The following is a 24,736-nucleotide window of genomic DNA, read 5'->3' on the forward strand; positions in this document are numbered from 1 at the left end:
GTTGTAGCTGTACTGGAACAGCTTGGCTAGGGGCGCGGCTAGTTCTGGAGTACAGATCTTTGGTGCTACAACCAGGAAGCTGTCGGGGCCCATAGCTTTTGCTGTGTCCAGTGCATTCACCTGTTTTTTGATATCACGTGGAGTGAAACAGATTGGCTGAAGTCTGGCATCTGTGATGCTGGGGACCTCAGGAGAAGGCCAAGATGGATCATCCACTCAGCGCTTCTGGCTGAAGATGGCTGCAAATGCTTCAGCCTTGTCTTTTGCACTGATGTACTGGGCTTTGCCATCATTCAGGATAGACATGTTCATGGAGCCTCCTCCTCCTGTTAGTTGTTTAATTGTCTACAACCATTCACGACTCGATGTGATTGGACTGCAGGACTTATCATGCTGTCAAAATTTCACTTACACTTGCAAGGACAAGCTCTAACTTTTTCTGGTGTGTTTAGTGGGTTTCTGATGGGTAAATACCCTGCATGTATTTCAAGTCTTTCAATACTGGTGTATTGAAGCCTACGGAGGAGCAGGGCAAATCTAACAGCAACTTCCAAATTTCCATATATAACTGCGCATGCATGGACTGTGAAAGTTGCTGTCTTGATTTTCCCCCTAATAACGGTAAGCGTGGATAGTCTCACCGTTATTTCTATTTCAAAATTCAGGCCCTTAAGTTGAGTACCTGCCTTTTACAGTAGTTGGTAGAAGGTAGTGTATCTGTGCTTTTAATGTCCGTTTTCCCTTTCACACTTTATTTTGACTAGTCCTATAAAAGGAGCAGTCTGCCATCTTGCTTCAATGCTGATGGAGGTTGTCACCTGAAATATTAATATCTTTTTTATTTTCATTTGCTGTTGAACCTGTTGTGTATTTCCAGAATTTTATGTTTATTTCTATTTTCTGTTATTTTTCACACAGGTTCACTTGAATAACTCAAACATCTCAGTGGGGGAAGCTGCAAGTCAAGTTGTATTACTGACATCAAATCCAAAAGAATTATCTGTGGAAAATGTTACCTCAGTCACAGATATTCTCTCTACAGTAATGAAAGATCATACAGGGTTAAATCAAACGGTCAGTTCTATATAGTTAAAATATAAAGGAAGCAGTTGGAGTTTGTTTGCTTGCTGATTACATCAAACTTACTACATAGAGTCATAGAGTTACACAGCACAGAAACAGGCCCTTCAGCCCATTGTGTCTGTGCCGGCCATCAAGCACCTATCTATTCTAATCCCATTTTCGAGTACTTTGCTGTGGCGTTTCAAGTGCTCATCTAAATACTTCTTAAATGTTGTGAGGGTTCCTGCCTCTACCACCCCTTCAGGTAGTATGTTCCAGATTCCAACCACCCACTGGGTGAAAAAATATTTCCTCAAATCCCCTCTAAACCTCCTGCCACTTACCTCAAATCTATGCCCCCTGGTTATTGACCCCTTCACTAAGGGAAAACGTTTCTTCCTATCTACCCTATCAATGCCCATCATAATTTTGTATACCTCAGTGAGGTTCCCCCTCAGCCTTCATTGCTCTAAGGAAAACATCCCTAGCCTATCCAGTCTCTCTTCATAGCTGAAATGCTCCAGCCCAGGTAACATCCTAGTGAATCTTCTCTGCACCCTCTCCAGTGCAATCACATCCTTCCTATAATGTGGTGCCCAGAACTGTACACAGTACTCCAGCTGTGGCCTAACTAGCATTTTATACAGCTCCATCATAACCTCCCTGCTCTTATATTCTATGCCTCGGCTAATAAAGGCAAGTATCCCACATGCCTTTCTAACCACTTTATACACCTGTGCTGCTGCCTTCAGTGATCTATGGAAAAGTACACCAAGATCCCTCTGACACTCTGTACTTACTAGGGTCCTACCATCCATTGTATATTCCCTTGACTTATTCTTCTTCTTTGGCCTCCTTATCTCGAGAGACAATGGGTAAGCGCCTGGAGGTGGTCAGTGGCGTGTGGAGCAGCGCCTGGAGTGGCTATAAAGGTCAATTCTAGAGCGACAGGCTCTTCCACAGGTGCTGCAGAAAAATTTGATTGTCGGGGCTGTTACACAGTTGGCTCTTCCTTTGCGCCTCTGTCTTTTTTCCTGCCAACTGCTAAGTCTCTTCGACTCGCCACACTTTAGCCCCGCCTTTATGGCTGTCCGCCAGCTCTGGCGTACGCTGGCAACTGACTCCCACGACTTGTGATCAATGTCACAGGATTTCATGTCGCGTTTGCAGACGTCTTTAAAGCGGAGACATGGATGGTCGATGGGTCTGATACCAGTGACGAGCTCGCTGTACAATGTGTCTTTGGGGATCCTGCCATCTTCCATGCGGCTCACATGGCCAAGTCATCTCAAGCGCCGTTGACTCAGTAGTGTGTATAAGCTGGGGATGTTGGCCGCCTCGAGGACTTCTGTGTTGGAGATACAGTCCTGCCACCTGATGCCAAGTATTTTCCGGAGGCAGTGAAGATGGAATGAATTGAGACGTCGCTCTTGGCTGACATACGTTGTCCAGGCCTCGCTGCCATAGAGCAAGGTACTGAGGACACAGGCTTGATACACTCGGACTTTTGTGTTCCGTGTCAGTGCGCCATTTTCCCACACTCTCTTGGACAGTTTGGTCATAGCAGTGGAAGCCTTTCCCATGCGCTTGTTGATTTCTGCATCTAGAAACCGGTTACTGGTGGTAGTTGAGCCTAGGTAGGTGAACTCTTGAACCACTTCCAGAGCGTGGTCGCCAGTATTGATGGATGGAGCATTTCTGACGTCCTGCCCCATGATGTTCGTTTTCTTGAGGCTGATGGTTCGGCCAAATTCATTGCAGGCAGCCGCAAACCTGTCAATGAGACTCTGCAGGCACTCTTCAGTGTGAGATGTTAAAGCATCATAGTCAGCAAAGAGGAGTTCCCTGATGAGGACTTTCCGTACTTTGGACTTCGCTCTTAGATGGGCAAGGTTGAACAACCTGCCCCCTGATCTTGTGTGGAGGAAAATTCCTTCTTCCGAGGACTTGAACGCATGTGAAAGCAGTAGGGAGAAGAAAATCCCAAAAAGTGTGGGTGCGCAAACACAGCCTTGTTTCCCGCCACTCAGGATAGGAAAGGTGTCTGATTAGGAGCCACCATATTGAATTGTGCCTTTCATATTGTCATGGAATGAGGTGATGATACTTAGTAGCTTTGGTGGGCATCCAATCTTTTCTAGTAGTCTGAAGAGACCACATCTGCTGACGAGGTCAAAGGCTTTGGTGACGTCAATGAAAGCAATATAGAGGGGCATCTGTTGTTCGCGGCATTTCTCCTGTATCTGACGAAGGGAGAACAGCATGTCAACGGTCGTTCTCTCTGCACGAAAGCCACACTGTGCCTCAGGGTAGACGCGCTCGGCCAGCTTCTGGAGCCTGTTTAGAGCGACTCGAGCAAAGACTTTCCCCACTATGCTGAGCAGGGAGATTCCACGGTAGTTGTTGCAGTCACCTCGGTCACCTTTGTTTTTATAGAGGGTGATGATATTGGCATCGTTCATGTCCTGAGGTACTGCTCCCTCGTCCCAGCACAGGCAAAGCAGCTCATGTAGTGCTGAGAGTATAGCAGGCTTGGCACTCTTGATTATTTCAGGGGTAATGCTGTCCTTCCCAGGGGCTTTTCCACTGGCTAGAGAATCAATGGCATCACTGAGTTCCGATTTGGTTTGCTGTATGTCCAGCTCATCCATGACTGGTAGAGGCTGGGCTGCATTGAGGACAGTCTCAGTGACAACATTCTCCCTGGAGTCCAGTTCTAGGTAGTGCTCAACCCAGTGGTCCATTTGTTTGCGTTGGTCAGTGATTATGTCCCCTGATTTAGATTTGAGGGGGGCGATCTTCTTGATGGTTGGCCCAAGAGCTCTCTTAATGCCATCATACATTCCTCTGATGTTTCCGGTGTCTGAGGCCAGCTGAATATGACTGCATAGGTGTTGCCAGTAGTCCTCCCAAAATGCATCACCTCACACTTCTCAGGATTAAATTCCATTTGCCACAGCCCTGCCTATTTTACCAGCCCATTTACGGCACCACCAATTTTTGTGTCATCTGTGAACTTACTAATCATAGCTCCTATATTCACGTCTAAATCATTAATGTACACCACAAACAGCAAGAGTCCCAGCACCGATCCCTGCGGCAACCCCTTGTAATGGACCTTCCTTTCTTTCCAGCAACAATTTAAAAATTTAATGTCCATGTGGTGAAATATCGGTGCCTCATTCTTGGCAGGTGGGGGCCTGTATACCAGTACTGATCCCATCCCTTATTATCAGCGCAGCACCACTTACTTTTCCTTTTCGTCAGTCCTACCTAAAAGTCGAATATTCTTGAATATTCTGTTCCCAGTCTTGGTCATCCTGTAGCCATATTTCCGTAATGGCAATTTGATCATACCCATTTACCTCTATTTGTACCTTTCAATAGTCTACCTTGTTGCAAATGCTTGTGCATTCAGGTAGAGAGCCCTTAACCTTGCCTTCTTGACATTATTCTGCATTCTAAGCTTAGCTGATGCTCGCCTTTGTTTCGCCTGCCTTCTAATGTTGCTTGTTATTTTTCTACTTCCTGTTACCAGCTTTACTTCCTTCAATTTGAACTACCCATCAGGTTTCCACCCCTCTGATAAGCCAGTTTAAACCCTTCCCAACAGTGCTAGCAAATCCCCCTGTGAGGATATTACTTCCAGTTCTGATAAGGTGCAGCGCGTCCATCTTGTACAGGTCCCAACTGCCCCAGAACCAGTCTCAATGCCTCAGAAATCTGATGCCCTCCATCCTACACCAATTCTCCAGACATGTGTTCAGTCGATCAATCCTCCTATTCCTATGCTCACTTACACGTGGCACTGGGAGTAATCCTGAGATTATTGCTCTTGAGGTCTTGCTTTTTTATTTCCTTCCTAATGCCCTAAAATCTGCTTTCAGAACCTGATGCCTCTTCCTACCTATGTCATTGGTACCAATGTGGGCCACGACCTCTGGCTATTCACCCTTCCCCAGAAGCATGTCCTGTAGCCGCTTCGTGACCCCCTTGATCCTGACACCAACGAGGCAATGCATCATCCTGGAGTCATGTTTACTGTCTAATCCCCTGAATATTGAATCCCCTATCCGTATTGCTGTTCCACTCCTCTTCCTCCCCTCTTGTGCAGCTGAGCCACCTGTGGTGCCACGGAATTTGCTCTTGGCTGCACTCCGAGGAACTATCGCCCTCACCAGTATCCAAACTGCAAAAGCGATTAGCAAGCAAGATAGACTCAGGGGACTCCTGCACTGCCTGCCTGGTTCTCTTAGACTGCCTGGCGGTCACCCATTCCCTTTCTACCTGCATGTTCCTGTAGTGTTCCCGAAGTGTGCTCTCTACATAGTCCTTCGCCTCACGGATGCATAACGGTAACTCCAGCTGCTGCTCGAGTTCTGAAAACCAGTTTTTTAAAACAACAGCAACAACATTAACTATTTATTAGAAAAGAAGTAATAGGTCTTAACTACTAACAAGAAAAATCTATATGAGAAAACCCCTTCATCCCTTCCCCTCTTGCCCACACACATACATTCAAAAAGAAACGGTTAACCGGTGTCAAAAGGGTGTTTTGGATTACAACTGTTTCTTAGGAATAAAAATAATAAAAAATATTTGAGGCTCACGTTCTGGTAGGATGTTTTCAGTATGGCGAGCTGTCCCAGAGCCGAATAGTTGGATGCCACTCAAAGTCTTTCCAGGCAAGGTTAATGAACAGTCTGTGATGGGTAGGTGTTCACGGCAATTTAACTGTAGCAGGCGTCACATAGGTCTTCCATCAGGGTGTAGCAACAGGTCTGCTTGAGTTTTGAAGCAGAACTCTAGCAGTAGAAGAATTCTTCAGATTTCAGGGTTTCTTAGAAACAGGAGGCAGCAGGAATCTCACTGGATGCAGAAATTCATCAGAGACCAGAGGCAATGGGAATCTGCCACCTTTGAAGGATGTAAATGCGTTGGAGGCAGTACAGAGAAGGTTTACTGGACTAAACCTGAAATGAGCGGGCTGTTTTACGAGGAAAGATTGGACAGGCTAGGCTTGTATCCACTGGAATTTAGAAGAGTAAGAGGCGACTTGATTGAAACCTATAAGATCCTGAGAGGTCTTGAGAGTGGATGTGGAAAGGATGTTTCCCCTTATCGGAGAATTTAGAACTAGGGGTCACTGTTTAAAAATAAGGGGTCGCCCATTTAAGACAGAGATGAGGAGAAATTTTTTCTCTCAGAGAGTCGTGAGTCTTTGGAATTCTCTTCCTCAAAAGGCAGTGGAAGCAGAGTCTTTGAATATTTTTAAGGCAGAGGTAGATAGATTCTTGATAAGCAAGGGGGTGGAAGTTTATTGGGGGTAGGTGGAAATATGGAGTAATCAGTTCAGCCATAAACTTATTGAATGGTAGAGCACGCTCGAAGGGCTGAGTGGTCTACTCCTGCTCCTAATTTGGATGTTCGGATGTTCAAGTGCAGGATTCCTTTTCAAGAGATGCGAGTCTCCTTTAGAGAGAGCGGTAACACTTTTTGGGTCATTTCTCTCTTGCTCCAAGCAGGTCAAAGCAAAGATTTCAAATGCCTGCCCTTCGTCCAATTCACAGGCTTTTTAAAGGGTCCAAAGTGTAAAATGAACCTTCCTGAACATGGTCACATGTCCAGACACAGTGTCTCCCCCGGTTCAAAAGCAGCTCTGAAGAATGGTCAACCCCTGGAGTTTCCTTGAAACTGCTGGCCTCCCTCTCCTTTTACAAGTTTAACTTCCTTTTAAAACACCCAGAAAGTTCAACTCTTGTTCTGAACTTCCTTTCAAAACTTTGCAGGAATTCTAATTATCTTGCAGCTGTCTTTCACTGAGCAAAGTCCTTTTTTCAGTTTTTTTGAAACACATAGAAGTCCAAGCGTTTAGTACAAAAATAAAACCTGACTGACATCACCGCTTACATGTTCTGCATACTTCTGGCGCACGCTCCTAGCACTGGCAGTATCAACCGACTCAATTAACAGAGATCGGTGCGGCCTGCACTAGAAGGGCAGGACTTAGAGGAGCTGGTAGGACTCCTGACACTGGGCCAAAAAGGCAGTGGCCATTCAGAGCCTGCCCACCACCCCCCCTCCCCCCCCCCCCCACCGCTCTACTTAATGGCGCTAGGCCAATTAACAGCACAGCACCAATCAGAGAGCCAGCAGTTCAGTAGCCAATGCTGGTACTGCAGGCGGCCTTGGAACCAGGGTCAGTGCTGGAGACCTGGATCCAAGGCAAGTGAGGCAGGGTTACCAGGGCCAGTCTGGCATGTGCTGGTGATGGTGGGAGGGAGGATGGGCATTGAGTGCAGGGGAAGTGGGGATTCAGGAATGTGAGTTGGTTTCTGTCGGGGACCCTCATGGGACACAGATTGCCCACAGAGAAGGCCCCCCCCCCAAGCCCGCGGGGGGCTCACCTCTTTTTACTGGGCGACCTCCCTGTGTGGTGGGGGCATCCCCACTGCTGGCTAGCGTTGGTGGGACCAGGCCCTTAAATGACTGATAATAGGCCTTGTACGGGCCTCATTTGACCTCTGGGCGGGAAGGCTGTCTTTGGCCTATCCTGACCCCGTCTAAATTGCAGTGTGACAGGAAGGCGACAGGCCTGCTGCCCCCGCCTCCCATCGCAATTCTATGGGCCGGCCGCCTCCTAGCCTGTCTCTGGGGGGCCCATTAAATCCAGCCCAAAATGTCTGCACACGGTGCAGATGCCAGAACTACATCTGTATTGCCGAAAATACGAGCACGATGCAGTCGCATTTTGTGACCTTAAAGTCTAGCAGAATTGAAAAAAATAAAGAAAAAAAGGCCCAGAAATGGATCAACAGCCTAACAGGACCCCAAACTAGCAATTAACCTTTCTGGAGGCGATGAGCCCTTTAAATAGCTCTCCTGCAGGGTCTATCTTAACTATTGCAGCCATAAATTACTGGGCAACTTCATCAGGTGACGAGCCAGGTGCTTGGCTACCAATTTCAGAAAAGAGTCCTACAACAAGGATAGGATCTTAATTTGAATATTATAATAAGCTTCCCAAACAATTCTGGCTGGTGTCCTACACATCTAAGGAGGAGCCTGATCCAATATGGCAGGTGCCACCGACTGTAAAACTGGCATGACATGATTGAATTTCCAGGCTATCGTATCCAAGACGACACTTTTGGAATAGGGTGAGACCTTCAAGTAAAAACTTGAATGAAGGTACCAAAAATGATAATTCAACTGATAAATGTAATCATGTTATTGTGGGATGTGTTATTTTAAAAATGTTTTACTTTATTTAAAACCTTATTTTGGATATTGGAAATTTCAGTTACTGAGAAGAATAGTGACAACAATTTCTCAAAGTGATTTGTTGGTTGACCAACAAACTGCGACAGACATCTATTTATGATGCAAGATGTTTCATATCCAGTTTCAATGTTAAATGTTAACATGATAGTATTAACAAATAATGTATATGGTCAGGGAGTGTATGCATATACCAGATTTTTAACAATAGAAGTTGAGTGATAGGAGCTACACTGAATCTAATATGAGAAATCTCAAGTTAATTAATCTGTTGCTCTCTCTTCCCTATTTTAGATACCAAAGTTTGACTTTTGTTTCAGTTGCCTGAATGGTACTGAAAATGATATTTTATTTAAAATTAATTTCATTCATCTGTCTTTGATGTAATGTGAGCTGGGAGTCTCTTTGTATGGACTGGTGCTCACTGAAAGGAGAAATCAAACAGTACCATTTAAAAAATAAAAAGGAGAAGTCAAATGATCATAGCAGATTGCTTTCTCTGATTGAAGATCATAGCAGTCAACAGAAATTTTAGTTAAAATACCAAACTACATAATTAATGAAACAATTGAAGTACAAGATATCAACATGGTATCAGCGTTCATATTGTTATCTGTACAGTGGAGAAAATCCCCATTTCACCACTTCTTTATTACTTTAATCCTGTTAATATAGTTTTTTGAATTGCTACCATATTAATTTCCACTACCTTTCGCGCATACTTGTCTCACAGATTTAATATAAAATTGAGAATTTAGTCTCAAGCTCTTGCATCTTCATAACTTTTGTGTTTTCCCATAGTCTTCCAAAGATGCAGTAAGAGCATTCTGTCAACTGCTGGAAGTGAAGCCTGACATCATTAATAAAGTACAGCAAAGTCTGTCAAGGTACTGAGACCATTATGGAGAAATGTATTATTATTATTACGGAGACTGTGTGTTAGATCTGTATGTATTGAAAATACATTAACCAGTTTTTAAGGTAAATATTTGGAAGCTTGAGCTATGGTATTGAAATTGCAGGTATTTTGATAATGTAAGCCTCACAATCCAGTTAGTCAATCAGTCACCATAACCAGGCTAGCCATAGACACTGCAAAACTTGGCGATTATTTTCTGCCCTCTACCACCGTCATTATTACTCTTCAACTTAGATCTTCCCAACACAGTCTCCCAATTTCATCTTTGGCCATCCAGTCGCACCTTAGAATAACTTTGTTTTGATTCAAGTGATGGGACCCCGATTTGCATATATTTATGTGCTGACCCCCCCCCCCCGAGTCAAGTGGGCACCAAAGCTGCAACACACAAGACAGGCTGTGGAATGGAATAACCCCTTCTCCTGCTGCTTTTTGATTGGCAGAGGGAATTAAAATGCCCTTTATAATATTAATAAACTTCACAAGCAATTGCAAGTTCCATACCCATGCAGCTGGCAGTGAAAGCAGTTAATGCTTTTCTCAACACCTTTAAAAAATATCTGAATAAATCTCTGGTTATATAGCAAAAGAGATGATCTTGTGCTGATAGGAACATAAAATTGTCATCTGTAGAAAACAACTAGCTAGGGTTTAAATAAGAATAAGACGTAAGGTGAAACTGATATTCTAGTTTGGCTTATTAGATTTTAGTGTTAGACATTTTCAGCCTTTCACGCAAAGGATTAAATGACTCTGGTAGATCGTAAGCTAAATAATGCACAATGAAAAATAAGCTTTATTAAATGACTGGTAGATCGTAAGCTAAATAATGCACAGTCAATGAAAAATAAGGTTGATGGGCTGAATCATTCTCATATTTCAATGTGCTATAACTTTTTGAATATATTACCCACTCCTTGGGGTAGAAATTGGGCTCCATGGCACCCATTCTTTAGGCACTATGTGGCCTCCTAAAGGTCAAAAATGGCATGCGAGATGTGCACAAATGCAAAAGCAAAATACTGCAGGTGCTGGAAATCTGAAAGAAAACAGAAATTGCAGCAAACCCTCAACAGCATCTGTGGAGAGAGAAACAGGGTTAACAAACCAAGTTAATGACTTCTCATCAGCACTGTTTTGACAAAGGTCATTGATCTGGACTGTTACCTCCAATTCTTTCACCACAGATGCTGCATGGCGTATTGAGTATTTCCTGCATTTTCTGGTTTTATATCTGAGATGCGCACACACAGCTCTGACGGAAGTGCGCCAGATGGCACCTTGATAAAGGGGTTTGAGTACACACACCAAATGCAGCATGCAGGGCAGGCAGATTATGTCAGTGTGCAAAGCTGATTTGACACCAGTGCTGCCATTTTCGAATGCCACACTCCAGCTTTAACCTTCATCTTCTTTGGCCTCCTTGTCTCGAGAGACAATGGGTAAGCGCCTAGAGGTGGTCAGTGGTTTGTGGAGCAGTGCCTGGAATGCCTATGAAGGTCAATTCTAGAGTGACAGACTCTTCCACAGGCACTACCATGGGAATGTTTACATCTGCCTTTTCAAGTGGATGTGAAAGATTCCATGACATTAATTGAAGAAAAGTAGGGGAGTTCACCCAGTGTTCTGGTCAATGTTTATTCTTCAATCAACAGCACCAAAACAGATGAACTGGTCATTTATTTCACTACTGTTTGCAGGACATTGTCTGCATATTGGCTACCACATTTGCCTACAAACTAACAGTGACTATAATTTAAAAGCAATTAATTGGCCGTCAAGTGCTTTAGAACATCCTGTAGCTATGAAAGGTGGCATGTGCAAGCTTTTATCTATTTTATATCGGCATACATCTCAGCATACTCAACTATCATAAGCAACTGTAGCTTTTGCCAGGGCATAAACACCAACAGTTTCAAAGTGTGTGTGAATGGATGGGTTTGGGGGTAGCGGTGGGTGGGGTGGATTGATGGGGAGGCAAGCAGGGGAGATGTTATATGCAAATATGTTGGCCCTAAAAATCCATGGGTCTTTGATCTTGGTGTAAGTGCCTTCAGCTGCACTGCTGCCTAACTTACAGTGAGTTAGCACATGGATTTTTTGAGTCATGTTTCCTAAAATTCAGACTCCAATATGAGGTGAACTATAATCAAACATTTACATTCATTGCACATAAAGCCAATGGTGATTTTATTTATTATATTGCTTTATCTTTTTAGATTGACCAAAGACCTTGAGAACATGACAGTTGCTTTTGACCTGAATGAAGTGTGTCCACAAGTGGCAGTGCGGTCAAATCAAGTCAACTCTACTGCCGGATCTTCTGGCTTGGGACTAGTTTCATATCAAAGTAAGACTTATATGAATAAATCACACAATAATAAAATGTGCCAAATACTATAAAATTTGCACATTTAGAGTCATAGAGAGATACAGCACTGAAACAGGCCCTTTGGCCTACCAAGTTTGTGCCAACCAACAATTTATACTAATCCTACATTACCTACCTACACTAGGGGCAATTTACAATGGCCAATTTACTTAACAACCTGCAAGTCTTTGGCTGTGGGAGGAAACCAGAGCACCTAGCAGAAACCCACACGATCACAGAGAAAGCTTGCAAACTCCACTCAGGCAGTACCCAGAACAGAACCCACATCACTGGAGCTGTGAGGCTGCGGTGCTAACCACTGCGCCACTGTGCCACCTAGTTCTGGATTCACCCACAAGAGGAAACATCCTTACCATATCCACCTTGTCAAGACAGTTCAGGATCTTATGTACTTCAATCAAGTCTCCCCTCACTCTTCTAAACTCCAGTGAAAACAAGCCCAGTCCATCGAACCTTTCTCTACAAGACAACCTGCTCATTCCAGGTAGTAGTAGTAAACCTCCTCTGAATTGCCTCCAACGCACTTACATCCTTCCTTAAATAGGGAGACCAAAACTGCACACAGTATTCGAGATGTGGATTCACCAATGCCCTGTATAACTGAAGCATAACATCCTTACTTTTATTCTAAATTCCTCTCATAAAAAATGATAGCATTCCATTAGCCTTCTTTATTACTTGCTGTACCTGCATACTAACTTTTTGTGACTCATGCACTGGAACACCTAGTACCCTCTGCACCTTGGAATTCTGCAGTCGATCTCTATTTAAGTAATACTCTGCTTTTTTATTCTTCCTGCCAAAGTGAACAACTTCACATTTTTCCACATTATACTCCATCTACCGGATTTTTGCCCACTCACTCAACCCATCTATATCGGTCTGCTACCTCCTTATGTCCTCTTTGCAACATACTTTCCTGCCTATCTTTGTGTCATCTGCAAATTTAGCTACCATGCCATCACTCCCCTCACCTAAGTCATTGATATAAATCCAACGGGACTCCAATCGTTACATCCTGCCAATCAAAAAAGGACCCATTTATGCATACTCTCTGTTTTCTGCCAGCCAGTCAATCATCTCTCCTCGCTCATATGTTTCCCCCTACATCATGAGCTCCTACTTTGCGCAGTAACCTTTTATGTGGCACCTTGTCAAATGCCTTCTGGAAATCCAAGTACAGTACGTCAATGGGCTCCCCCTTATTCACAATGCATGTTAATCCTTCAAAGAACTCCAATAAATTGGTTAAACACTTAACCATGCTGACTATTCCCAATTACCTTGAGTTTTTCTATGTGTCGAGCTATAGCCTCCTTAATGATCGATTCTAACACCTTCCCCATGACAGATGTCAAGCTAACTGGCCTACAGTTACCTGTTTTTTCTGCCTCCCCCCTTCTTGAATAGAGGGATTACATTTGCTACTTTCCAGTCTGATGGAGTCTTTCTAGAATCTAATGAATTTTGAAAAATTAGCATCAAAGCATCTACTATCTCATTAGCCACCTCTTTTAAGACCCTAGCATGAAGCCCATCAGGGCCTGGGGACTTGTCAGCCCGCAGCTCCATCAGTTTGGTTAGTGCTGCTTCCCTGGTGATTGTAATTTCACCAAGTTCCTCTTTTCCTTCCACCTCCTGATTTACAGGTATTACTGGAATGTTTTTCGTATCCTCAATAGTGAAGACAGAAGCAAAATATTTGTTCATTTCTTCTGCCATTTCCTTATTATCGGCTATGAACTCTCCATTCTCACTCTCTAGAGGACCAACACTCACTTTACTTACTCTTTTCCTTTTTAAATACCTGTAGAAACTCTTGCTATCTGTTTTTACATTTCTAGCTGGCTTCATCGCATACTCTAATTTCTTTCTCCTGATTAACTTTTTAGTCATTCTCTGCTGTTCTTTATATTCTGAACAATCATCTGACCTGCCACTCATCTTTGTGTAACTATATGCTTTTTCCTTAAGTTTGATGCTTTCCTTAACTTCTTTAGTTAACCATGGATGGTGGGACCCCCCCTTAGAATTTTTCTTTATAGTAGGAATATACTTACTGAGTATTCTGAAATATCCTCTTAAATGTCTGCCACTGCTTCTCTATCGATCTATCTCCTAGCCTAGTAACCTGGTTTACTTCAGCAAGCTCAGCTTTCATGCCCACATAGTTGCCCTATTCAAGTTTAAAATACTAGTCTTAGACCCACTGTTTTTAAAACTGGGTATAAAATTCAATCATATTGTGGTCGCTGCTACCTAGAGGTGCCTTTACTCTGAGGTCATTAATTAATCCTGTCACATTACACAATACCAAGTCTCATATGACCTGCTCTCTGGTTGGTTCCAGAATGTAAGAAACTATCTTGAAAGCATTCTATTCTCATCCAAGCTACTATTGCCAATCTGATTTTTCCAGTTTATATGTAGATTAAAATCACCCATGATTATTGCCATCCCTTTATCACAAACACCCATATTTCTTCTCATATACATCTTCCGACATTGTGATTACTGTTAGGGACCACTCCCACTAGTGACTTCTTTCCCCTACTATTCCTTATCTCCACCCAAACTGATTCTACATTCTGATCTCCTGAACCAAGGAGATCTAACTATTGCACCAATGCCATCCTTGATTAATAGTGCTACTCCTCCACCTTTACCTAGCTTCCTAATCTTGAATGTCATATACCCTTATAGCTTGCAGGGAGATGCTGAATTAGTTAGGAAACATAGACTTACATGATTTCTACTACAGTATAATTATCAGGGAAGTATTGATCATTATTTGTCATGCCTACGCATTGCATGTAGATATCACACCCAGCATGCTTTCACTTTGAAAAATTGCAGCATTATATTGGCTATTTAAATTCATAATTGTCAATTAATTATTCTCTGCATCATCCAGTACAGTAAATATGCCCCAAAAAGTCAAGGCTCTCCAACTACTTTGTGCTTACCTAATGTTGTCCCACCAAGAGGTTGATATTTAAACACACGTATTGTTCATGATAAAGAACCTATTAATAGGATATCAATGAATTTGTATGTTTTGGGCATGAATTACTTGTCCGTTTGATCAGAAAAACCTGGTCCAGTTAGTGGGGCACAGCATTTTTTTCAACAGGCAGTAAGTCCCATGATCTGCATACATTCAGGTCAATAAATAAAACCCATAAAGAGCCGGGCACAGGCGTTTCTTCATGTACACTGGTTTATAAATCCACTCACAGTTGCTTTCTTATTTTGTGGAAGTGAGAGAAAGTATATTATCTAGCAGCAAAAACAAGAAATGCTGGATTCACTCAGCAGGTCTGGCAGCATCTGTGGAAAGAGAAGCAGAGTTAACGTTTCGGGTCAGTGACCCTTCTTCGGAAGGGTCACTGACCCGAAACGTTAACTCTGCTTCTCTTTCCACAGATGCTGCCAGACCTGCTGAGTGAATCCAGCATTTCTTGTTTTTGTTTCAGATTTCCAGCATCCGCAGTATTTTGCTTTTATATTATCTAGCAGACTGGATTTATATTTATATTAGTTTTAAAGAAGTACAAACTCTGAAAATGGGCCAGGTGGGACCTCTGTCCATGAGGAACATAGGAACAGGAATCGGCCATATAGCCCCTCAAGCCTGTTCTGCCACTCAATGAGATCATGGCTGATGTGCAACCTAACATATACCCTCCTCTGCCAGATATCTCTTAATATCTTTGCTTAACAAAATTCTGTCAATCTCAGATTTAAAATTAACAATTGATCTACCATCAACTGCCATTTTCAGAAGTGAGTTCCAAACCTTTACCACCCTTTTTGTGGTAGGGGAGTTTCCTAACTACCCTCCTGCAAGGTCTGAATCTAATTTTTAAACTATGCCCCATCGTCCTAGCCACCCAAACAGCAGAAATAGTTTCTGTTTATTTACCCTATCTGTTCTCCTTAATATCTTGAAAACTTTGGTGAAATCACCCCTTAACCTTCAAAATAGAGGAGGATACAACACTAGTTTGTGCAATCTATCCTCATGATTTAACCCTTGGAGTCTTGGTATCGTTCTGGTTAATCTACGCTGCATTCCCTCCAAGGACAACATATCTTTCTAAGTGTGGTACCCAGTCTCAATAGAAGTTGGTATAACCTGCTATCAGTTTCTAGACCAGGACACCTAGTGAGATGAGTTGTACCAGCCACCTGAAAGGTGCAATTGGGTACCACTGTAGGGTTCCAAGGAGGAAATGACTTCAACCCCTAAAGAAAGGTAACATTTATCTTTTTTACAAATGTTTTCATTGGCTGTCCTACAAAGGGCAGCAAATCATTTCTTGGAGAAAGAGGATCAATACGTCCCCCTCTCCCCAGACAGCAGTGGATATTTCAGTTTCCAGCCTGTGTGGGTTGATGGATGCTCCTGGTGATGTACATGCTCATTGGCCCCATGCTAATAAAGTGGCCTCCCACTGACATTGCCAACTTTGGTGGGGAGGTCAGCGTTGGAAGGCACAGTGGGCATGATAATGGCATAATTGCATGATCATGACCCATGCAAATTCGTCACAGAATCATAGAAGTTTTAAGGCACAGAAAGAAGCCACTTGGCCCATCATGTCTGTGCCAGCCGAAAAACGTTCCACCTATTCTAATCCCACCTTCCAGCATTTGGTCCGTAGCCCTGCAGCTTACGGCACCTGATGTGCATATCCAGACTCCTTTTGAATGAGTTGAGGGTCTCTGCGTTAATTACCCTTTCAGGCAGTGAGTTCCAGACCATCACCACCCTTTGGGCGAAAAAGGTTTTCCTCATCTCCCCTCTAGTTTTTCTACCAGTCACCTTAAATCTATGCCCCCTCGTCAATGACCTCTCTGCTAAGGTGAATACACCCTTCACCTCGACTCTATCCAGGCCCCTCAAAATTTTGTACATTTCAATCAGATCTCCCCTCAGTCTTCTCTGTTCCAAGGAGAACAACCCCAGTCTATGCAATCTTTCCTCATTGCTGCATTTTTCTTGCCCTGGAAACATCCTCGTAAATATCCTCTGTATCGTCTCTAGTGCAATTAAATCCTTCCCTTAATGAGGTGACCAGAACTGCACACAGTACTCAAGTTGTGGCCTAATCAATGAGTTAGACAGTTCCAGTATAACCTCCCTGCTGTTTTATTCTATACCTTGGCTAATAAAAGAAAGGATTCCATATGCCTTCTTAAGCACCTTATCAACCTGTCCTGCTACCTTCAAGGATCTGTGGACATTCACTTCAAGGTCCCTTACTTCTTCTACACTTCTCAATATTTTCCCATTGATCATGTATTCCTTTGCCATGTTTGACCTCCCCAAATGCATCACCTCACACTTCTGCAAGTTGAATTGCATTTGCCGCTTTTCTGCCCATCTGACTAGACGATCAATATCTTTCTGCAGCCTACAGCTATCCTCCTCGCTATCTACCACACAGCCAATCTTTGTGTCATCCGCAAACTTCTTGATCATGCCCCCTACATTTACGTCCAAATCATTAATATACACCACAAAAGCAGGGAACCCAGTACTGAACCCTGCGGAACGCCACTGGAAACAGCCCTCCAGTCGCTAAAGCAGCTGTCAATAATTAGCCTTTGTTTCCTGCCACTGAGCCAATTTTGTATCCACCTTGCTGCATTTCCCTGGATCCCATGGGATTTTATTTTTTTAACCAGTCTGCCATGTGGGACCTTGTCAAAAGCATTGCTAAAATCCATGTAGACCACATCAACTGCACGACCGTCATCTATCTTTCTTGTTACTTCTTCAAAAAAGTCGATCAAGTTGGTCAAACAAGATCTTCTCTTAACAAATCCATGCTGACTATCCTTGATTAACCTGTGCCTTTCTAAATAACAGTTTATCCTGTCTCAGAATAGATTCCAGTAATTTGTCCACTACTGAGCTTAGACTGTAATTATTTGGTCTATCCTTCGCTCCCTTTTTAAACAGAGGTACAAAGTTAGCAATTCTCCAATCCTCCGGCACCACACCTGTATCCAGTGAGGACTGGAAAATGATGGTCAGACCCTCTGCTAGTTCTTCTCTTGCTTCTTTTAACAGCCTAGGATACATTTCATCTGGCCCTGGTGATTTATCAACCTTCAAGGATGTTAATCCCATTAATACGTCCTCTCTCCCTATGTTTATCATATCCAATACTTCACTTAACTACAATATCTGCATCGTCCCCTTCTTTTGTGAAGACAGGTGCAAAGCATTCATTAACCAATATCTTCCGCTCCTACAAATATGTTACCTTTTTGATCTTTTATGGGCCCTACTCCCTCCTTAATTATCCTCTTATTCTTAATGCATTGATAAAACATCTTTGGGTTCACCTTGATTTTGCTTGCCAATATTATTTCATGCCCTCTCTTAGCTTTCCTAATTTCCTTTTTGATTTCACCCCTCCACTTTCTATATTCCTCTTGGCTTTCTGTAGTATTGAGTTCTCGGTGTCAGACGTATGCTTTCCTTTGCTGCCTTATCTTACTCTGTAAACTCCTTAACATCCATGGGGCTCTAGATTTGGCCACCTCACCCTTTTTCTTTGTGGGAACAGGTTTACCCTGAACCCCTTGAATCTCCCCTTTGAATGCATCCCACTGTTCTGGCACTGATTTACCTTCAAGTAGCTTTTTCCAATCTACTTGCGCTAAATCAATCCTCAGTTTAGTAAAATTGGCCTTGCCTCAATTGAAAACTCTAACTCCTGTTCTATCTCTGTCCTTTTCCATAATTATGTTAAAACTGACTGAATTATGATCACTACCACCAAAATGCTGTCCTACTGCCACTCCTTCCACCTGCCCATCTTCATTTCATAAAACTAAGTTTAAAACTGTGGTCTCTCTTGTTGGACTTGCTACATACTGGGCAAAAAAGTTCTCCTGAATGCACCTCAAGAATTCTGCTCCCTCAATTCCTTTCACACTAAAACTATCCCAGTTAATATTGGGGTAATTAAAATCCCTACTCTCACTGCCCTATTGTTCTTGCACTTCTCAAAGCTTTGCCTACATATCTGCTCTTCTATCTCCCTCTGACTGTTTGGGGGTCTAAAGTACAATCCCAGCAGTGTGATTGCCCCTTTTTTGTTCCTTAGCTCAATCCATATGGCCTCATTTGATGAACCTTTCATCATATCATCCCTTCTCACAGCTGTAATAGTTTCTTTGACCAAAATTGCCACTCCCCTTCCTTTCCTATCCGCCTCGCTATCGGGTCTGAAAACCTTGTAACCAGGAATGCTGCACTGCCATTCCTGTCCCTCCTTAAGCCATGTTTCTGTAATAGCTATGATATCAACTGGCACGTGTCTTTCTGTGCCCTCAGCTCAACTGCTTTATTTGCTATACTCCTTGCATTAAAATAGATACCCTTGAGCACTGCCAAATTCTTTTTTTAATTTTCTAACCATCATTTCCTCTGTCTTCCAGACTCATCCATTAATTTTCCGCCTTCCATTTTAATTTCTGATTTTGCCCCAGCTGAATCTACCCTCAGGTCCCCATCACCCTGCCAAACTAGTTTAAACACTTCCCAACAGCACTAGCAAAATGTCCCGCAAGGAACTCAGTCCCGGCTCGGTTCAGGTACAACATGTCCGGCCTGTACAGGTCCCATCTCCCTCAGAGCCAGTCCCAATGTCCCAGGAATCTGAAGCCTTCCCTCCTGCACCATCTTTCCAGCTACACATTCATCTGTCTTATCCTTCTATTTCTATACTCACTTGCGCGTGGCACTGGGAGTAATCCAGAGATTACCACTTTTGAGGTCCTGCTTGCTAATTTTTTTAACCTAGCTCCCTAAATACTGACAGCAAGACCGCATCCCTCTTTCTACCTATGTTGTTGGACCACGACTGTTGGCTGTTTATCCTCCCCCTTCAGGATGCTCTGCAGCCGCTCAGTGACATCCTTGTCCCTGGCTCCAAGAAGGCAGCACACCATCCTGGATTCACGTCTGCGGTCACAGAAACACCTGTCTGTTCCCCTGACTATTGAATCACCTATCAGTATGGCTCTTCCAGTCTCTCCTGTACTCCTTGTGCAGCTGAGCCACCCGTGGTGCCATGTACTTGGCTCTGGCTGCACTCCAGATGAAGCATCAATTTCCTCAGTATTCAGAACTGAATACCTGTTGTAGAGTCCACATGTGTCCACAATATCTAGTTTACTGAATATTTGACCCTTTCAGCATTCATATTGAAGTTTTTTGTTTTGGTTTTAGACTGTGCTCTGGATTAATGTTCGCTAGTGTTGGTTCAATATAGGAACAGGAGAAGGTCATTCATTCCCTTGAACTAGTTGCACCATCCAATTAGACCATAGAGAGAGAGTCATATGACTGATCTTAACTCCATTTATTTGCCTGAGCCCCTTAATACCCTTACCTAACAAAAAAAAAAGCAATCCCAGTTTTGAAATTTTCAGTTGACCTTGCCTTGGCAGCTTTTTGAGGGAGAGTTCTTTATTTTCACTATCCTTTGTGTGAAGAAGTGGTTCCTGATGTCACCCCTGACTGGCCTTTCTCTAATTTTAAGTCTATGCCCCCTTGTTCTGGACTGCCAGACAGAGGAAATTGTTGCTCTCAATCTACCCTACTAAAACATTTCATCGTCTTAACACCGTAATTAGATTCCCCCTTTAATCTTTTATACTCAATAGATTACAAGACTAAAAGTCAAAACAAAATAGAACACGTGTGCTTATTCCTGGTGCTAATTTCTTTATATGATTCTTTTTCTGTTGCATTTCTATAGACCCTAACAGCGCCTTGCACGCCTCTGCAATTAAATCTACATCCAGAAATTGTGACATCAACGTTGCTGAAATGGAGGCATGTATCTACATCCCTAACAATTCTTTTGGTAAGGATTGTTCTTGTTGATACTAAACAGTTTTATTTCATGTCTTTGAATTAAGAGAAAAAACAAGACTTGCAATCAGAATTTACCATGATAAGGGGAAGTGTATTACCTTGGCAATGCAAGCTGAGGTATGGTTGTTGATGGGCTGCAGGAATAGTTTGCCACATGTAAACCTTTTATATCCTGTGTTAATTTTTGTGTCAATTCAATGTGCAATATGCATTCTACCATTTCAAAGTCACTTGTACATTGTTTATAATAATACATTATCAGAATTCTTTCCATTTCATATTGTTATGTTATAATTCGAACTCCTAGTACTGCAAACCAGTGTTTGCTCTTACTGCCATTGGTAATTTCAATTGTCATGCAGGCCCCAACCTGCCAAGCATGAGGCATATTAATTTTGCCACATGGACATTAAATTTCAAGCTGTTGTTGAAATGAAGAAAGGACTTGCTTTAAAAAATTGCCAGATCTTGGTTGGAAGGACTGTTTGCTCCTAGATTGAGAAGATCTCTCCTGTCTGCTCACATCTCTCTCTCACAAGCCTCTGAATCCACTGAAGACACATGAACCCCAAGAGAGAAAAGTCTCCTACAGCGAACAAGGTTTAAGAAGAATACTGGGCCCCAATGAAAAGCACGATCTACCGGCAATCAAGGATTCTACAGTGAGCTTGAAGGACTGTAACAAAAACTCTTCAGATTTGCCTCAAACGTTTCCACTTTATTTTTCTTCTGCTCTTTTTTGTCTCTATTTGCACGTGTGTCTCACGTATGCATGCTAGCATGGGCGTGTTATGTATCCGTAGGCGTTAAATGATTTCGCGTTTAATAAATTTCAACTTTTCTTCTTTAAACCTAAGAAAACCTGTTTGTGCTGTTTCTTTGCCTTATAATTGCAAAGTGAACAAGGATTTACCAAGGGGGAGCTAAAAACACGGTGTGTTTAATATTAAACCCTGTTACAGTAAGACCAGGTGAAGGCTGAAAGGGAACCCTAGACCTCTTTATCACTTAGTCGTAACAGAAATTTGGGTGCTAGTGACCGGAATTGACCCACAAACAGGAAATTAGAAGTGAGAAGCAAAACTGTTCCCAATCAAAAAAAGAGCAAGATTTCAATGAAGGTTTTTTTGTGGTTGTGCGTGCTTGATTCCTAACATTTTTCTTTTATTCATTCATGGGATGTGGGCATCACTGGCTAGGCCAGCATTTATTGCCCATTCCTACTTGCCCTTAAGAAGGTGATGGTGAACTGCCTTCTTGAACTGCTGCAGTCCATGTGAGGTAGGTACACCCAAAGTGCTGTTAGGAAGGAGATACAGGATTTTGACCCAGCGACAGTGAAGGAACGGCAATATAGTTCCAAGTCAGGATGGTGTGTGATTTGGATGGGAACTTGCAGGTGGTGATGTTCCCATGCATTTCCTGCCCTTGTACTTCTAGATGGTAGAGGTCACGGGTTTGGAAGGTGCTGTTCAAGGAGCCTTGGTGCGTTGCTGAAGTGCATCTTTTAGATGGTACACACTGTTGCCACTGTGCATCGATGGTTGTGGGAGTGAATGTTGTGCATGGTGTGCCAATAAAGTGAGCTGCTTTGTCCTGGATACTGTCGAACTTCTTGAATGTTGTTGGAGCTGCACCCATCCAGGCAAGTGGAGAGTATTCCATCACACTCCTGACTTGTGCCTTATAGATGGTGGACAGGCTTTGGGGAGTCCGGAAGTGAGTTACTTGTGGCCGGATTCCTAGCCTCTGACCTGCTCTTGTAGCCACGGTATTTATATGGCTACTCCAGTTCAGCTTCTGGTCAATGGTAGCCCCTAGGATGTTGATAGTGGGGGATTCAGCGATTGTAATGCCATCGAATGTCAAGGGGAGATGGTTAGATTCTCTCTTGTTGGAGGTCGTCATTCCCTGGCACTTGTGTGGCACGAATGTTACTTGTCATGTTACCTGGATATTGTCCAAGTCTTGCTGCATTTCTACACAGACTGCTTCAGTAGCTGAGCAGTTGCAAATGGTGCTGAACATTGTGCAATCATCAGTGAACATCCCAACTTCTGACCTTATGATTGAAAGAAGGTCATTGATGAAGCAGCTGAAGATGGTTGCCATTAAGGCACTACCCTGAGGAACACCTTCAGTGATGTCCTGGAACGGAGGTGATTGACCTCCAACAACCACAACCATCTTCCTTTGCGCTAGGTATGACTCCAACCAGTGGAGAGTTTTCCCTCCAATTTTGATTGACTTCAATTTTGCTCGGGCTGCTCGAGGCCATACTCGGTCAAAAGCTGCCTTGATGTCATGAGCAGTCACTCTCACCTCACCTGTTGAGATCAGCTGTTTTGTCCATGTTTGAACCAAGGCTGCAACTGAAGCTAGTAGCTCTCCAAGCCAGGATGAAGTAACTTGGGATAAGTTAAAAGCACTATCTATGGAGGAGTTGAGAAAAATGGCTGAGCAGTGTAGGACCACTGTACGTGGCAATGTTAGTAAGTCTGAACTCCTAAGACTGGTGGCCAACTATTTTTCCCTTGAATCTAAAGAAGCAGAAACAGGGTTAGAAGCAGATTCCGACAGCAAAGATACAACTGGAACAGAGAAAACTTGAATTTGAGGAAAAAGAGAGGAAGAAAGAGAGAGCCTTCCAGAAGAAACGTGAAGAGAAAGAAAGAGAGGAGAGAGAGAGAGAGAAAGAATATTCCAGAAAGAATGCGAAGAAAGAGAGCTGAAGCGGTTTGTGTTAACTAGGGGGCGACAGAATAACCCCAGTTAAAGCATGGTTAAAACAGAGTGTAATACAGGGCTGGGTGCTCACAAGCCTCTGAATTCACTGAAGACACAAAGCCCAAGAGGGAAAAGTCTCCTACAGTAAACAAGGTTTAAGAAGAATACTGGGCCCCAAAGAAAAGCAAGATCTACATACAAACAAGGACTCCACAGTGAACTTGAAGGACCATAACAAAAACTCTTCAGATATTGCCTCAAAAGTTTCCACTTTATATTTCTTCTGCTCTTTTCTGTCTCTATTTGCATGTGTGTTTCGTGTATACATGCTAGCTTGGGCGTGTTTTGTTTCCATAGGCATTAATCAAATTAGAGTTTAAGTTTAATAAATCTCAACTTTTCTTCTTTAAACCTAAGAAAACCTGTTTGTGCTGGTTTCTTTGCCTTATAATTGGAAAATGGTGAACAAGGATTCACCAAGAGGGAGCTGAAAACATGGTGTGTTTAAAATTAAACCCTGTTACAGTAAGACTAGGTGAAGGCTGAGAGGGAACCCTAGACACCTTCCTCACCTGGTCGTAACACAATATTTTAAGAGAAAAAACATGTTTCCACTCTCCTTTGTAGCCAGTACAGTTTTCAAAGCATTTTATCTAGTTTACACTCTGCATATATTGCTGAAGGTGTAAATGATCATAATAGGTCACCTTATTGCAGTTAAAATTGATCCATGCCTGACAATTGGCCTAAAGACTGATTTTGTCACTTGTAGAAGGGGGGGTTTTGACGACTGGGCAACTCTCAACCTCCATAAATTTGCCCAGGCATGCGCCATGGAGAGGTCACTCCATAGTTGCCTCACAGCGACTAAAACAACACGGAAGGCAGCAGTTACGGGTTATAAGTCCAGATAAATTGGCGTAGAAACTGGGCGCCACGGGTTGCCTTTGTCGGTGGGAGAGGTCATTGCACCTCACTGGACAGCTACCGCCCGCCTCAAACCGGGCAGCCCCCGGTCAATAAGGTTCTGTCCCGCCACAGTCTGCCTGCTTCAATGGGTGCTTGGAGCTCAGGGTCATTGCCCGAAAGATGGACTGATACACCGCACCAAACAACATGAAAAAAGGAAAGAAGGTACCAGCCCTTCGCTTTGCAAGCTGGAACGTCAGAACTATGTGTCCTGGCCTGTCGGAAGACCTTACACAAATCAATGATTCTCGGAAGACCGCCATCATTAACAACGAGCTCAGTAGATTCAATGTGGACATTGCAGCACTTCAGGAGACTCGCCTCCCCGCGAGTGGCTCTCTAGCAGAGCAAGACTACGCCTTCTTCTGGCAGGGCAGGGATCCTGAAGAACCAAGACAGCATGGAGTGGGCTTCGCCATCAGAAACTCCTTGCTCAGCATGATAGAGCCTCCCTCAAATGGCTCGGAACGCATACTGTCCA

At 43.2% G+C, this 24,736-nt stretch overlaps 1 protein-coding gene across 1 annotated transcript in view; it reads left to right on the top strand.

The window, feature by feature from the left end:
• Nucleotides 1-996: 996 nt before the first annotated feature.
• LOC137374915 (adhesion G-protein coupled receptor G7-like) overlaps nucleotides 997-24,736 on the top strand; it is an 85,257-nt gene continuing 61,517 nt past the window's right edge. The window contains exons 1-5 of the mRNA XM_068041501.1: nucleotides 997-1,074; nucleotides 9,145-9,230; nucleotides 11,482-11,649; nucleotides 13,703-13,717; nucleotides 20,487-20,548. Coding sequence (XP_067897602.1) covers nucleotides 1,045-1,074; nucleotides 9,145-9,230; nucleotides 11,482-11,649; nucleotides 13,703-13,717; nucleotides 20,487-20,548 — 361 coding nt within the window. The 5' untranslated portion in view covers nucleotides 997-1,044. The remainder of the gene's footprint in view (nucleotides 1,075-9,144; nucleotides 9,231-11,481; nucleotides 11,650-13,702; nucleotides 13,718-20,486; nucleotides 20,549-24,736) is intronic.

This window comes from Heterodontus francisci, chromosome 11, assembly GCF_036365525.1.
Source record: "Heterodontus francisci isolate sHetFra1 chromosome 11, sHetFra1.hap1, whole genome shotgun sequence".
NCBI lineage: Eukaryota > Metazoa > Chordata > Chondrichthyes > Heterodontiformes > Heterodontidae > Heterodontus > Heterodontus francisci.